The sequence below is a fragment of the Manacus candei genome, unplaced genomic scaffold (assembly GCF_025592945.1).
Source record: "Manacus candei isolate 608988 ecotype Guabito, Panama unplaced genomic scaffold, ASM2559294v1 h1tg000089l, whole genome shotgun sequence".
In the NCBI taxonomy this organism is placed as follows: domain Eukaryota; kingdom Metazoa; phylum Chordata; class Aves; order Passeriformes; family Pipridae; genus Manacus; species Manacus candei.
This window is the reverse complement of record NW_026138137.1, coordinates 1,470,927-1,487,949: the sequence shown is the minus strand read 5'-3', so window position 1 is coordinate 1,487,949 and position 17,023 is coordinate 1,470,927. Positions and strand designations below refer to the sequence as shown.

Genomic DNA, 17,023 nt, shown 5'->3' with positions numbered 1-17,023 from the left:
CAGACTCCCTTTGAAGAGCCCTGTTGCTCAGTATCAGAAACACAGAATGTAAAGGTGGACAACTGAAGAAAAGAGCCAAAGTTTCAATGACCCTCCATCTTTAACTTGCGAACAACGCAAACAGATACAAAGGTTAATGAAAATTGTTACTGAGGTTGAGAATGTTGTTTTCACATTTCTAAAGCCATGACTTGAGAACTAAATTACTGGCACAAAGAGCCAGGTAACCTTAACTGGTGAGGTATAAAGCCAGTTCTGTTGGAATGAATGCATGGCCTGACTACATCAAGCCCACTGATAAAATGTAGCTTCCCTCCAACGTACAGCAGCCTATAAACACACACACACTCTGCAATGATTGACTTTTTATTGCCTAACTAACTCAAAAGAAAAATGTTGAGCAATTCTGCAGCCTGGAAATGAAGGATCCCATGTAATTTGACCTGAAGGTCCTTAATTCTCATATTTATAGGAGCTGCAGTATGCATTTCATGAATCCTAAAGAACATAAATATCACTTGTGCAACAACAGACTGTGCTTAACATGAGAACTAAATCTAGAAATACTGAATTTAAATCCATTAATCAGCACCCTAGCAAAGCAGGTAAGGAGACTGATTGTTGATTATTCTCTATATATCTGTGATTCAAGCCCAGATCAGTAATCTTTCTTTCAAAAGTAGACAGAGACACCTGATGAATCCTCCATAAATTGAAAGAGCATATGGAAAAAAATAAGACTCGTTATTCAGAGTATTGAGTAATACATCAAGCACCACCAGGAAGAAAATGCTAAGTCCACACTACCATTTTTAACAGGGATAATAGCCTCAGGATACTTTTTCCCATCTCAGAACTGGTGACACTACTCTCAGGCCTCCTGCATTTTGTTTAAATTCTGCTTTGTGGGATTCAAAGTCCTGCAGTGACAAAATCAATACTCATGCTCCACCTGCTGCTCGCTCTTCATTGTACCACTAAAGTTGTTGCATCTGTGCAGGTGACGGATGTTTTGGAAGCTCCTATGAAAGGTTATAAAAGCTCTGACACATATAAAAGGTTTCACCTGGTTTCTGCAATCATACCTGATTTTCATACCTAGAATTACCTGTAAAACCAGCTTACCTAAGTACATTGTCAGAGGACACAGAGTCAGCTGGTCAGATCTTTATGTAGGGAATTATTTATGCAGGTGTAAATTTTAAAAGAAAAATTAGTTTAAAAATAATCTTAAAAATAGATAAAACAATATCTGTGAAAAATAAATAAAGCTACTGCAATTATACCTTGTTATTGCAGTCTATTGTATTAGTCATTGGAAGCACAATAGCAAAAAGTCATATTGACTTAATGATATTTTGCTTTCCAGAAAAAAACATTGTTACACTTCTGTAAGAAGTTTCATATTAAATGAAGAGCTTGTTGGCCTGTTGTGCAGTCATCCATGAAGGAAACCAAGGGCTCTTAATTCTTGCCCTTTAATCTCTCAAGCCCTAGGTGGCCATACCAAAGTAAGACTCAGCCTGAAACAGGCAGTTCACCCAGACATCCAGTGTCTTAGCACAGATCCTCCAGAAAATAAATACATTTTTTTTCAGGCATGCTTTGATTCCACCATCCCAGACTTGAAATTCTGAGTATTTTTCATCTATTTTTTTTTTTTTTGAATCCTTGAAAAAGAAAAATTAAAATAAAGAGGAACATCTCAAAATACTCCTGTATGGCAACATTAGAAAATCAATGCCATTTCCTCCTCGGCATCACCCCCCCCTCAGCTGCCACTTGCTCAGTAAAACAGCAGGGAGGTGAAAGCCTCTAAAATGGCAGGTTTTACTACAAAAATTGATGCTTTCAGTAGCCTCAGCAAGGAATGACTAGTAGAAACAAAGATAGGTGCTGTATTTTGAGATTAATAAACCAATATCAAATAAGGGCATTCCCAACCCACTTTCTTTGTAAGATGAAAAACATTGCAGTTTGACTATTCCAACAAATCTGCTACCACAGCATTTGTGAAATTTATAGAGGTACAATAGCTTTTTTTCCCCCAAAAAAGACAAATTTTCCAAAAGATCCAAGTTGATCTACTGCATAGTTTTAAAGCACTGTTTTAAGAAAAATGAAAAATAATACTACATGGCATAGTCACTAGAAAATTAAAGACATGTAAACAGGTTTATCTTGTCCCTAGTTTAAAGAAAAGTGGTGAAGCAAAAAAATAATTGAAAATTTAAGATCACAGGAATGTTCTCAAGGCTAAAAGCTGAACTACCTTCCAGTGAAGATAAGTTCATATCATCAGTTGTCAGGGAAGGACCTGTACCATGATCTGTCAAAGTTAAGTTCAAGATAAAACTAGGATCTATTCTAGCATAAATTGCACAAAGAAGTTTATGCCAAAATAACACAGCAGGATTAGAAATTGCCTGAGCCCCTGCTATTCAACAAAGGTCAGAATTTGAGCAGTGATTAGTTTATGCTGCTACATGGATAACTGAAGAGTGCCCAGAGGATTTCAGAAAAAAAACAATTTAAATGTTGCAAGAGTATGGGCCAGGGCAAACTGCAGCAAAGTTGAAATTTTTTTTCAGTGACCTTGGCACTGGGAATTTGAAATAGTTTCTCAGGTTCTGTTCAGCCTGTGTGAGACTATCAAAGCTGTACCAGGACCTACTTATCCTTAAAGCACAAATGAATTCCTCTAAACACCTCCCTCCAGGACCTGTAGCATGAATGTAAATACTGCATTCAGTGAGACCAAATTCACGTGGCTGTATGAAAGAGCAGAGGTAACCAGCTCCTGACTCCCCAGCCAGTGGAGAGCCAAGCAATATGGACAGAGAAATCTAGCGCATGATTCCCTTCATCCTACAGTTGTCTGAATTCAAACCCTAAAAGCACTTGTTTCTCTACTGTTTCCAAAGATCCCCACAAGAGAGAGGCTGCAGAGGCCTGTCTATGTGAGCTGGGGCCATCCACACCATCAGAGCTCACAGTTTGTGTTCAGCAGCTGCAGAATCAATCCAGGGTGGCAAAGTGCTCGAAGGACTGTCTTGGAACTCAGTGTCATTAAGAATGGGATAGGATGTGGCCAGGAAAATGGGATGGAATGAAGTAGGAGAAATGGCATGGCATGGGATGGGAAGTGAAGGGGTAGAGGATTAACAGTTTTGCAAATTTGCAACCTCTTGAATATTTATATTGGTTCAAGATGGCCCCCACAGAGCAAATGTAAGCCTGCTATCAACAAAATTGTGAGAGCAATTGAAATAACATCTTCATCCACCTAACATGTGCTGACATTACCAGAATGTGGATCACCTGCCCACACATTGAACAAACTGGCATAAGGATAAAGAGCCACTTCCTTAACAGAAACAGTAGGCTTGTCCTAGAGTTCTCTGTGTTGATTAGCTGCTGACCTAAGAGATGAATGTCATCTCTTCTCAAAGTTCAATGGAAAACAATTAGTCACAAGGAACCCGGGGTGAGGTGAAGGGTTACAGAAGAGAAGTAAAGAACAGGCCAACAGAGAGAAGGGCAAAGTCGTGTGCAAGAAATAACAGAGATCTACGCACATGTTGTTCAGTCACCATACCCTGGGGAGAAAAACACAGTGGATTTTATAAACAATGAGCCACCACTCTTAGAAACAATGTTTGTATGTTCATATATTTTTATATACTAATTTTGACACTGAAGCAATGTCTTTAAAACAGCCCAGTAAAACGCCAGTAATGCTTTACTGCCAACGGTAGGCTGAGCCTTCACATAATTTTTTGGCATAATGCAGGAAGGAAATCTGTTGGTTCCTAAAGGAGCTGAATGAAGTACCAAGATGAAACAATAAAATCATACAGAAATATTTTAGCAGAACAGGTAAGTGACCAATTTTATCTAAAATCTAATCGAATCATGAAGTGGGATTTCTTATATACTAAGTGCTAAAGTTGAGCATTTAATTAGACTGTCAAATCTGAGAGGACTAGAAGCAGATTAAACTTTGGATACTTATATGCAGTGATCAGACACTACAGTGCAAAGGAAAGATTAGATGATCATAACTAATCTAAGTTTTAATTAAAATTTAAAAGCAGACAGGTTTTGCACTACCCACAAGGGAGAAAAAGCTGAGTTATGACAAGATGGGTTCAAGAGTATTTTTCTCATTTCTGAATTGATTTTTTTATCCAGTCTTTCTAAGGTTATTCTCAGTTTAAAGAAAATTCTCTCAGTTTAAGCAACTACCACTGAGGGCCACATTCCATTTTTATTTATTGACTGGTGGAATTACCTCATGGGTTAATAAGATGGGTAGTAAGAAGTTTTCAGTGGTGATGAACATTTTAATTTTAGACTTAAATTTAGTGTCTTTCTTTCTGAGCATTCGCTGCCCTCTGCTCAGGCCTGCAGGTAACATCCAAACAAAGTTCACTTTGATGGAAGAAAAGGGAAGAATATTTCATCATTGTCTCTCCAACATATATGCAAACACATGCTAATGCCCAGTCTTGCAGTTTTCAATGAGGACTGTTGTTAATACCAGAACTATAACCCAAAACATATGACAATGCATTTTCCATTCTATGTAGGGCTGATTGACTTATTTATTATGATTTCATTAGGTGGAGAGTTTAACCCTTTTTATATCTATAAATTGTTTGCAATTCATTTCTGACTTCTGTAGAAGTATTCACTATTCATAAATATTTTATGGAGTGTTAAGGTGAATGATTTTTATTTTAATGAATTTTTTTTTTTTAATCAGTTTCTTTTTCTGTGGCCCAAGTCACACAGAACTGACCTTAGCAAATACTTTCAGTGCATGATGATACTCATTACTGTTAGGAAATTTAGAGTATTTTTGAAATTAGAGTAAATATAATCAGTCTATCAGGTTAGAAATTTATGGATGATGAGTATCAAATATGATTTGAAGACTCAAAGTATTATCATTTAAAGATGAAATGTCCAAACCTTTAAAATTTTTTTTTTTTTTTTTGAAGAAAAACTACAGGAGATACCAGTAGGAGATTAAGGGGAAGAGGCCCAAGGGGTCACCTACCACAAGCATATTGCACCAGCCCTTCTCCTGGATGAGAAATTACTGGCACTCCATGAATGAGCTGCATGGAAAGAAAGCTTGTGGGAGGAGCAAGAAACCTCCCACAACCTGGAGGAGATGGAGGGGTTGGGAGTCTGCCAGTGGGAATGCTGCCAGGCAGCTACCCCAGAGGGAAGGGAAGCAAAGATTCAGGAGGGCTCCGTAGGACGAGCAACGGGCTCTGGTCTCTGCAGGAAACCAAACTGGGTGTGTGCTGCTCCCATGCAGAGATGTGGGCAAGAGGGTAACAGCAGGGAGCCCCCCCAGAGGCATGGAAGGGCTGTGCCTCCAGCTAAATTGGGGGGCAGAAAATGTAGGAGATGAAAGAAGGTATCTTTCTGTGTTGGAAGAGTATTATGTTTATATATTTACACTCTTGATCAAATGGGAAGCCTGGAATTTTACGGAGAACAGACCTACCTCATGGAGAGTTGCAAAGGCAAAAGGCGTATGAGTTAACAAAATATCTGACCTTTGAATTAGGAGGGGGCTTTACAAAGTTTTGCAGTATTGGCTGGTATTAAATCCTTCCATGTCTTGAATGGGACTATGTGCTAAAACCTAATAACTACAAAAAACGAAAAGCTCAATGTTTAATGCTATATTGAACATCACTAACTATAACATTATCAGAAATGAACATAGAGTTTACCTGGAAAGACCTGAAAGTCATCAAACTATTAGAAAAAGCTGATCAGGAGTGCTAAAGTGTTTTCCTTTCCTTACTCTCTCTTCTAAGGAAGGGATGAAGGAACACCTGAAGGCTCAGCACATCTTTCCAGGACTGTACCAAACAACTAGAAGATGCTCAGGCAGGAATTTTGGCTGTTCACAAATGCAATAAAAAAAAAAAGGAACAAAAAAAGGTAAATTTCTCAATATTGCAGACTCATGAGCCTTCCACTGTCTCTCTATGTCAGAGACTTTGTGTTGTTGGGTATCTCACATGCAAAATAAGGAAAAGAAAATCAATCATCTGACCATGATAAAGAAATGTGATAATACAGCATTCAAACCTCCCCCCTCCCAACCTCAATCTGGGATAAAGAAAGAAAAATCAGTTTAATAGCTGTATGTATGACACATGCCAAGTCAAACAGGAAGAACATCCAAAGCCCTCCTAAAAGATTGGAGATTCTTTAGCTAAAAATGTAGTGCAGGTCTGTGTAAGGCTTAATTAGAAACCAGACAGTAACAAGAATAAAGGCTAAAAATGGGGTGAAAGTCTTTTTTTTGTAATTTTAAAACTGTGAGAAGCTGCACAAGAAAAACTGAGCAATGGAAAGTGTTGAAGGCATAGTACCATTTTGTTATCATGAACTGCTCTGTCTCTCCGTGACCACACACATATGTACAGGCAACACAAAACAGAAGGAGAAGCTTGTGAAATACAGTGAGTATTTGCTAGGAACCAGCATGAAAGAAAGCACAAGTGGAACTAAAATACATATTTAACATCACTCAGCCTTTTCAAGAAACTGCTACATTTGTCAGAAGCATTCTACCACAGCCACAAGGCAAAGAGTGAAAACATCTTAAGCGGAAAATAAAAACCCAATCTTTTTTTCTGTACAACAAATGGAAAAAATAACTTTTTTGGGAATTCACACTTGTCACTAAAACAAAGTAAAGCTTCAATCATACCGTGATTGTGTGAGGGACATGATCTTCCTGTTGAGGTTTCGTATGAATAAGATTAAAATCATGATTTTGAAAAAGCCTAATCATTTCAGAATTTGGAGTACCTATTAAAAACCTAAAAAATACGTCATTAAGAGTCGATGTCTTAAAAGAACATGAGGCCACGGAGGTCAAGATAAAAGCTGTAGATGAGGAAATGCAATGAATATAGAAATAAAAGGAAAACAAATTCCCTAGTTATAAACAAATCAGGAAGAAAGCACTGGTAGTGCAATGATAAAAAAACAGTCTTATGTTGAATATGTAAATGGGCTATAATTATAGATTAATGGTACAAAATGGCATAATTAGTTTGGATATGCTATATTGTTACTCACAGTTTCCAAAAGTAGCGTTGTTAGAGAATATAGCAGCTAAAGAAGTAATCTCATGCTTGAATTGATACTTGCTGGCATTCCGAGTGTGGGAACAACTGATAATGAACTGCAGTTTGATTGCTGCATTTTCAAGTGTGCTTTAAAAACATATTATGTACCTATGTCACTTCAAACCCAGTGTTTGCCTGGCCCAATGGTCCCTTGGAAGGTGCTAATTTTTTTTAAATTACCATGAGAGAATAAGAATGAAGTTCAGAGCTGCTTCTTCCATAGAAGGAAGAAACACAGACAGTCCCTAAATTTCAAAGGCCAGAAAGAGAACAAACCACAAAACAGAGAGCACAGAGAGCTTCATGGGAAAGACAAAACATTAATGCAGAGGTTAAAGTCCATGAGGTGCCACAGACATCTTCAAAACAAAGGAAACAATGTAGGAATTGATCGGCAGTCTTTGATATTTGCATTATATTATCACTAATTTCTATGTTTCCCTTGGAAGAAGAGCTGTAAAGTTACCTTGGCCACAAAGAACTTGATACATCCTGATCCCAGTTGACAATTGTCACTGCTAGTTGACAGAAACATGACACAAAGGAGACATGCAGACCTTTTCTCCTTTCTATCAAACATAATAGTTAATGTGCTATTTTATCAAAAACACAAGTAAAAGCTCAGATTGATCATTCTTTTTAAACAAAAGGGATGTGATGCTGTTGGGATGACATATATGTCTTCAAAAAAATCCCATTATTCAAATGTTGCAGCATCAAAAAGCTTTACAAAACAGTGTTATGGATGCGGGTAAAACTAAATATAGATATTAAAAAATATTTCCTCTGTACTTTCTAGCATCTTTCCCCTGATACATGGAATCTGTTTCACTCCTATAATTCTTATGATTCCAGTGTATTCTTGCTAAATACCAATTTCCTGAAAAGAACATTTCTCACAAATACATTACATGGCAAAGAACAAGTCAATGCCATGTCAGATCATGCCTGGTAAGCAGAGCAACCATAAAAGGAACCAAAAAAAAAAAAAATTTTTTAGTTCTGTGCTGTGCAACACACAGGTGTTTAAAACAGGATTTCAAAGTGTATTTTTTCTGCTGCTTTATAAATAAATCTTTTTGCTTTTACTGAAACTCGTTCTTAGATTTCTGAAGTTCTATTTAGGTCTTTGAAGACCAAAAAATGTCAGTGGTGCTTTAGCACTTAACAAAGGCAGGAATTTTCTGCAACCTTTTCAGCACGTTTTTGTCCATTGAGCCAAAAAGTTAAGGCAGCGTGACAGTGATACCAGGAGAAGGTAAATATGTCCAGTCCCAGCTGAGTTCCTCCACTGTAGCTCGTCATGGGGCTTATGCTTCAATTCCTGGCTTCAGCAGCCATCTAGGAGAAGAATTTGCTTCACAGACAGATGTCTGGAGCAAGCTGATGCCCGGGAAATCAGATGTAAACACACTGCTCTCTGCCAAAAGAAGAGTTTGCCTTCATTTATATCAATATTTGAATTTAAAGACAAACCTGTTTTCTCCTACCTTTCTGGGTTGCAGCTTTCTGTACACCTCCATAATGATATGATAATCTGCTCACAAATATGTGCAAGAACTGCATTATTCCTTTTAAGTTTATTTCAAAACTGAGCTTATAAAGGTTTACTTTCAAGTCTTACCTTTGCTGCAGTAACAAATGATACTTTTCCTTGAAAAATAGTCCTGACTGAAAGAAATGTTTAGCAACCCTTTTGTAATTCACAAGCCGTATGTGACAAGTCACATTCATTTCAATTTTCAAGTTAACTGATTGTAAATCACTTCAGTTTTTTAAACAAATTTGCTGTAAGAATATAAAATTATTTCTAGCAAAGTTATATTAATCACCTTACACTTAACTGCTTCAAATCAGTTTCAGACAAATAATTTTTTCTTCCTGTCAAGAACTTCCTGAGTTGCAAAGAAATCAAGTAAAAGGAAAAAAGTGCTGTTTTTTTCAAATAGTCTGTAAATCTGTTGCCAATTTCCACAGCCCATGAGCCTCTCCAGAATGTCTTACCAACTTAAGCTACATGAATTTAAAAGCATATCCTACTGTTCTCTTAATAACACTGTTGATTTTTGAATACCTTAAGCAGGATTTTCTTAATAGAGTGAAATAAACTGCTTTCATTGAAAGTAACATTTTGAACAAGAAGGTGTTACCGCAAAAATTAAGTAGCAGCAAGCATACTGAGGAATTATTTAGGAATTATTCCAAGTCACATAAAAAAGGCCCAAAAAAATATTCAGCTGCTTTGTTTTTCAAATAGTCACACTGCACGGTTCCTGCACTAAAGGGACAATAGCTGTAGTGTAGCTACATTTTAACTAAAACACAAGACAGAAGCTGAAGTACTGATTATTAGTCTAACAAGGTTTATTTCTAATACAGAATGTCCTGTCAAACTGCGCTAGAAACAGTGCCCAGAGAGCACACAGCAAACACAAAAATATGACTTCTGTCTCCTAACCCGTGTGACACCAAGTACATAACGCTGAGAAGGTACGAGCACTGCAAAAGGTGTGCTTGGACTTTCGTTATGTTTTTTTCTCCAAACATGCAGTGCCCACTCCCAGAGGCAGAATCCCGTGTCAGGTGGGGTTTGTTGTGACCCTCTGCAAATATCCTTGTTCTGATGCCTTTAAGGAAGTGTGTCCTTCAGCCTCCATCTCCGAGCTCCTCTGCCAAGTGACGCTCATTGCTGTGGCAGCTGCACATTCACAGAGTTAGCACCGTGTTATCATCATGGTGCTGTTTCTAACCAGGGGTCAGAAATTATTCTATGAAGCAAATGTAAATGCCTCTTAGAGTAACCAGGTCGAGAAATACTACTGTTCTCCCTTATTACTGCTTATGGTGATATTCAAGTACTATTTATGCTTCATACTTGGAGTTATAATGTCCCATGTTTAGCCCTCCTATCCTGTTTTTCATGGTTTATAGGTCCGTAATCAATGTGAAACCATTCCACAGTCATGCTAAGAATCTCAGTGGTGTGATCATTTTGCCTTTACAATAATATTGTCATGACAAGAAGAAAACAAACAAAAAAAATTATAGTCGATTGAATGCATTTAAGTAAAGAAAAAAAAATATTTTCTGTATTTTAGCTCAAACCAGGAAATGCATAGTTTTATCATTCTTGGTACACTCCAAGAAGTATCTTCTTCCAAGTTGGACAAGGTGAAGCAGAAGAGCAAAAGACCAACCAGAGGGATAAGTATTTCCCTTTCCTTCAGGCACTACTCATTCACCCCTCTATGCTGATACTTCCAATATTTCCCTTTTCAAATTATTTAGTCCCATCCTTCTGACTGTCCTGTTTATCAGACAATGAGAAAAGTTTCAATTCCTCACAAATTATTATAAATTATATACTATAGCACCACCAGCTTCGGAAAGTGATTCATCGTGTTTCAGCAATGGTGAGAAGGGTTTTTCCCATACAGACAGTCACACTTATAGAAATGGAACCTTCAGAAAATCTTCTTCCTGAGGGTTTGACTGCTTCAAGGACAGTGGGAGTGAAAATGCCATAAGCAAGGGTATTTGAATGCTAATAGATCATTTCATTGTAGAGAACTATCTAATATTCCAAGGCATTCGTTTCTATCATCAATCTACTAGTAGATAGTGTAGACAAAGATAGACTCAATGTGTAAAGAAGACATAAAAACTATATCATTATGAAACCTGAATTCAATTTTAGTCAAAGTCCTTTATTAAACAGATTATCATCAGGTGTGTCACTCATCTAAGCCTCTGTCCTATGCTTCCCTATTGTAGTAAATGTTTTGAGTTGGCAGAGTCACAAATTCTGTTTACTATTCACACCACATTGTCCTGTGTTTTATAACATCTCACCAGACATTCTTCTGTTTGGACCACAATTCAAATATAGGTATCACTTACAAGCCACCAGCAAATAGGGAAGAAAAAGGAAGTACATTTTGTGAGGTTTTCTATTGTTTTTGTTTTTAAATTCTATGGAAATAGATGTAAACAGACTATTGCTAGGGGGAGAAAAAAGAATTTTTTTGCTAATCATAAGGCCTACTATATAGTCTTTCAAGAGAAAATTGTCTGCTCTTTACAAAAAGGAGAGAACAGATGCTGTCCCCTATCCTTTCCATTCCAGGGAAGGTGGGCAACACCAAGATGAGTTAGACAACAGTATTTCAGAGATGACAAGAAGAATGGGGTATTACATAGTTAAAGGAAATAAGATCTCAGAAAAAATGAAGCCCTTTTTGGTGGTTGCCTGAAATATTTGCATGGTCTTGACAATGTCTTGCTTATCTACACTGCAGAAATGGTCATCCCATGTTGCACACAATTTGCAGGAGAACAGCATTAACACTGCAAGTGACCATCACAGCCAGAAAACATGACCTGAGGGTTGGATGTGTTACATCTGATAGCACCAGCAAACAGCAGAATCTTGTCTGAGCAACCTGATGTCAGTAATCCATTAATCTGATAGCCTGTATTGATTCTACTCCTTCCATATTTCTGTCCTCACTAAACAAAATTTGCAAAGATACTGAGAGTAAAAAAAAAAAAAAAAAAAAAGAGGGATTTTATCACATCAATCATTCGAGCAAAAACATTCCAACATTCTGTTATCTTTCACAGATATATTTAAGATTCCCTTCACTGGGATACCCACAGGCCACAAAAACTGCTTGCAGAGTTTTGTATCAGTTCAAAGCGTATACACATTTGGGTATGCACCTCTAAATGTCACAAATAAAAAAGGATAAAAGCAAAAGTCCTTTATTCTCTACCACGGTTTCAAACTGTGTGTTCCTTGTCATTCTCTTGCTGTGAAAAATTATGAGACAAGACCAAATTTAAGAGTCCAAGTTTTTTTAAAAGAAGTATACTGCAGTTTTCTGCAACAGTTAAATCCAGAGAGGTGGGTTGAAGATAACAAAGATCCTAGAAAGGGTATCCTAGGGTATCCCATCACCTGCTATATGTGACCCTTCAGAGGAACATCAGACTCCTGCAGATCTCTTACCTCTGACATCCTCGTGGAGGAAGCTTTACATAGAACACACGACCCATAGTCAGGAGATGTGAATGACTGCTGCCTGTCCATGCATGCAGGATCACTTCAGATACCAATTTAGGTGACTTAGTGCTTCCCCCACCTCACCTTCCTCATTATATTCAGAGAGCAGATACTATTTTTTCCCCTCACACAGTATTGCCCTGACAAAAGAGTATTTTCATAAATCTGCTTGCATTACTTAGCCTTTAGAAAATGACAAGTGAAAGAGCCACAAGTACTATTCACATGTGACTGTTAATCAGCCAGGAGTTACTACAATCGAATTTTGCTGAGTTTGTCTCATTTGGATGGGCTGCTGGACAGGAAATAAATGCCTGGAAAATTTTTAAATCCTCTAAATCAGTGATTTCCAAACTAGAAGTCCAGTCCCTGAGTATAGTCTCAAACTTCTGAGAAATCAATTTTCTTTCATCATTGAACTAACATCACGTTAATACAATATTCCTACTTTGCAATCAAGATTGTGACTGGAAAGTATTTAGGAACAAACATCCACAGAGATGATGCAAGTGCAAAATCAACCATTCCAACAATATTCTTGGAAAAATTTAGAATACAAAGATTTCTTGGTCCTGTGGCTGTGTACAAGTGGTTTATCTCATGTATTAGTATCTAAAAGGTTTGTTCACCTTATTGACTTTCACTTTATCCAAGTTTTGATTTGTTAGTTCAAGTTATGCCATTCAGAAGCTAGAACATCCTTTCTGGTTTTGGAAAGTGCACAGAGATTATCTTTGGAAAGCTGAACAAAAATTAAAAGGAACAGACTAGATACAATTTGTAATGAAATCAGAGCAGTTCTGCTTACCTGAATTCACTTGAAAGTTAAATACTGTTTCCCTCTAACTGGAAGTTCTGTGTTTTCTGCCCATACACCCTGAAGCACACTGTGGGCAAAAGTGTACCTGACAAACTTCTTTTCTTTCCTGCTGATTTCTTTATACAATACCAGCATTCACAGACCCTAAAACTTTCTAGTATGATGTCAGTCACAGACATGTGCTACATAGGGAGGAAGTACCTCTCCTGGAATTGCTTCCCCAGGACTTTGTGGCAGATTCAGTGAGTCCAAAGGCTTTTTACTTTTATAAAGTCTGCACTGCAGGGCCTGAAATACATTGTGTTCAAAAACTTCTGGAGACATCACCTCAGAGGGAGTACAAAGAATTTTAACCCCCAGTGCATCTAACCCCACTCCAGAGTTTTTACTGTACCTCTGTGTGAGAGCTTCTCCAGGATGATCTTCAGATGCTGCAGAACAGGGGGTGAAATGTCATATTTATAGATGTCTATTACTGGCACTCGCTGACATCTCCCAAATATTCCATCTGCAGGAGAGAGAAAAAGAAAAGGAAAAATATACATTTTGTTTTCTGAGAGGAAGAACAGTGTGATGAGATGCGCATTTCCAATGGATCCTAATTATATGCTGAAGGAACCTTTTAAAAGACACTTTAAAAAGCTATCAAAGGACTAGTGAAGTCATGAGACAGGATATTTTCTATCAAAATAAATACTGGAAAGAATATTAGTTGTAGGAATATTCTATTGTACAAGTTATGCATATAGTTTATTTTATAAAGTATTTTCAGACTTTTGCTTCTCAACTCTCTAGATGTAAGAATCCTTTACTGACAATTCAGTGGGAAAAAAACTTAATGTTCAATGCCTACTATGTTGCAGATGAAAAGCACAGCATCCAGAAATATAAATATTAATTTGCAGAAACTATGAGGATTTGTTGAAACATTTTTAATGCAGGAGTTGTGTGTTAGGCATTGGTAAATGAGAACTGAATCCATAATGGCTAGTAAAGGCTCATTTCAAGAAGTACCCTCTAATGAATGCAATAAAAGAAAGCTGCTCACAGAACAATGAGATATTAATGTGGCCTAATTTATTTAGCTCCATTCCATTTGTCTGAAATGACAGACTCTTCTCATCAATGTCTTTTCAAATCACACCTTCTAATTAATTTAGCTTCTTATTAGTCTTTATTTAGAGAATTGTTCATTTTGAGGCAAGCTTCCTGTGTATGTGTGGGAGGAACAGGGAGTTCAAACATTCAAATTACCTTTCTCTCTTTCATACAAAAGCCTAATTCAGAGCCTAGGTGCTTCACATACAATCTGACCATCTGCAATTCTGGGTTTCTGAGAAAGAAAGTGGTTTCATTTATTGTTCAAAATAGTTCTCTTCTATATAGTGATCCAAAGGAAGTAATTTAAATGCAACAAGTTTAATTAGCAAAATATTCTACTGCAATCCTAGTTTTAACACAGTAATTACTTCTGCTCTGATATTACATCTACGCTCCAAAAGGAGAGCTACACCAGATTAGCAGAAAATAAGGGTAAGCATTAATTTGCAAGCGTCCATTACTTTCTGTGCTACTTCACAGAGCTAAAGGACTACAAATGGGAACTACTGGCCCAGCTGTTCACTAAACACAAATAATGGCATAAAAGAAAATAAACCAAACCAGGATGCAGAAAAAGGGCATTATTAGCCCTCACAGTTATACACAAATACCTCATTGAAATTAGCCAACTTTTTCTTTCTTTGCCTTTCCAATCCTCCTGTCACTTATAACTGCCAAATTAAGTTAATCCAAATTAAAAACCTACATCTGAGTCTAATTTTGCTATTGGAAACTAAGTTTAATTTGGAAACCACATAGACAGATATGGTTGGGTTTCTGCCATATAATGTAAAAAGCAGCCTAACAGCAGATTAAAAAACCCTCTTTTTAAAAATCTGTTGCAGTTGGAAATAAGCAAAGTGTATAAATATCAGTCACTTGTAAATGGATGGATAACAGGAATAAATAAGGTTCTGACTCAGAAAGGAATAGAAGAACATTTCAGTGTTAGGAACAAGATTGTTCAAAATGAAACAGCTTGACATAGAGAGCTCCAGTTCGGAATACCACCATTACTGGCTTAGGGAAAAATCTATGTTTATATAAACAAGTAATATTCCATAATTTTTTGAGATAATGTACCTTAAAAATAATTGTAATCTTATTTTAGAGTCCAGAAAAGCATACACATTAAGTACGAATTAGAGTTTTTTGTATTAAGTATCATTTAAGGGTATCTCCATGGATGCAAAAGCTAATTCACTCACAAACTCTAAAAGAGACCAGACCCTTTTTCCTAAGCTTAGAGTTTTCAGAAACCTGTAGCCTACTTCCTTTGAATAGAACAAAACCTATTTGAATTCTAAAATTAACAATTAGCACATGAGTCTGAGCTGCATTATACAATCTATCCAAAAACACTGGGACTGCTTAGGGAGAAACTGCAAGTTACTTTGGCTTTTGTACTTGAAATATGGGCACAATGAGCTTTGAAGAGGCTGCAACCACAAATAGTAGCTCTGCTAAATGCAGCATGAGGAGAGTGGAGCGGAGCGATGCCCCCAAGGAGGGGTTGGCAAATACCAGCTCTTAAATACAGAGGATCTTTATACTGGGGATTAGAGTTGAACTGGAGTCATGCAAATAGTGCATTTCATAGTTCAGCTGCTTTTTCTAAAAAAAGTAGGAATTTTCCTAGGTTTTTCTATTTGCTTGGGTTGGTTTTACGGTTGGGGTCATTTTGTTTGATTTTGGTTTGTGGGTTTTTTTTTTTAATTATTACATTATAAAGGTTTCTGAGGCAAGATTTAAGACTTAGAAAGTTAAATTGAGGTTGAGCATTCAATTTTCAGGGCACCTTTTAAATAAACTTTCTTGAAATTACACAGACTGCAGCGGGGACTGGGGAAAGGCAAGGAAGACCCATTTTACCAAGAAAAATTTGTAAAAGGTGCCCTTCTTTACCTTTCAAGAAATCTCTTTGGCATGATGTGGCCCAAAATTGGAAATGGTTATGGCCCACCATGAACCCCATTTTTTACTTAAATTATAGCTCAAGTTCCAGAACTGTCCATCTTAGTCTGCTCTGAGCTATCCCAATCTCAGGGTGATATTTACTGTGAGTCAATACATGGTGCATCTTTCTGTGCCCTCCTCGGGCACGGTGTGATGGGGGGCTGTTGAAAATGGAAAAGCTCCCAGACTTTACAGTAAGTGTAACAGGGCAGAGGAAGTTCAAAGCATGAATGATGTTTTAATAATGCCATGCTCTGCCTGCCTATAGCTGTTGAGAGTGTGTTCATACTGAACCTTCATTAAAACTGTGTTCTGAGAAGGAATGTGCTGTGCAAAGGACATCTGCTCTTTACACACGCCCAGAGCGAGGGAAGGTTGAGACAACAGACCAATACACACATATGGTTGCTGTTAAAGTGCTATCATTTGCTGTTAGCAAAAAGTAGTGTCTGAAATTTCCATAATAATGTCTTATAAGTTATACTTAGACCTGGAAACATCTGTGCTAACAGCATGCTAATGTTGACTTTTAGACAGCTTCTGCATTTGTTTCCAAAGAAGAGACTAAAACAGAAGAATAATATACCCGTATACCCAAGGAGGGAGTCAGATGCTTCTTTATCTGTTTGGCTGTTTTGGTTTAACATTTGAGAAGAAATGCAAGCATAAAATTGTACAAGTTTTTATTTAAAATCTTGAATTTGGACAAATATTTATATATTACAAAGTTAGATGCTAAGATTAAAATACATAAATTTACTTATCTCAGGTGTCCAGTAAGACCTCAAATAGTAGCAGACAAACCTCTTTTATTAAAGACAACACCCTGGAGCATAGTAGATGTATTTACATTGAGTATTTATCAAATTCTAGTGAAAAAAATTACAACTGATAGATTAAACCATGAGC

General features: G+C 37.1%; 1 protein-coding gene across 1 annotated transcript in view; it reads right to left on the bottom strand.

Moving 5' to 3' along the window:
• Positions 1-17,023, bottom strand: part of PTPRN2 (protein tyrosine phosphatase receptor type N2) — a 643,008-nt gene that overhangs the window by 467,893 nt on the left and 158,092 nt on the right. Inside the window, exon 3 of the mRNA XM_051812861.1 lies at positions 13,452-13,565. Within this exon, the coding sequence (XP_051668821.1) occupies positions 13,452-13,565 (114 nt within the window). The remainder of the gene's footprint in view (positions 1-13,451; positions 13,566-17,023) is intronic.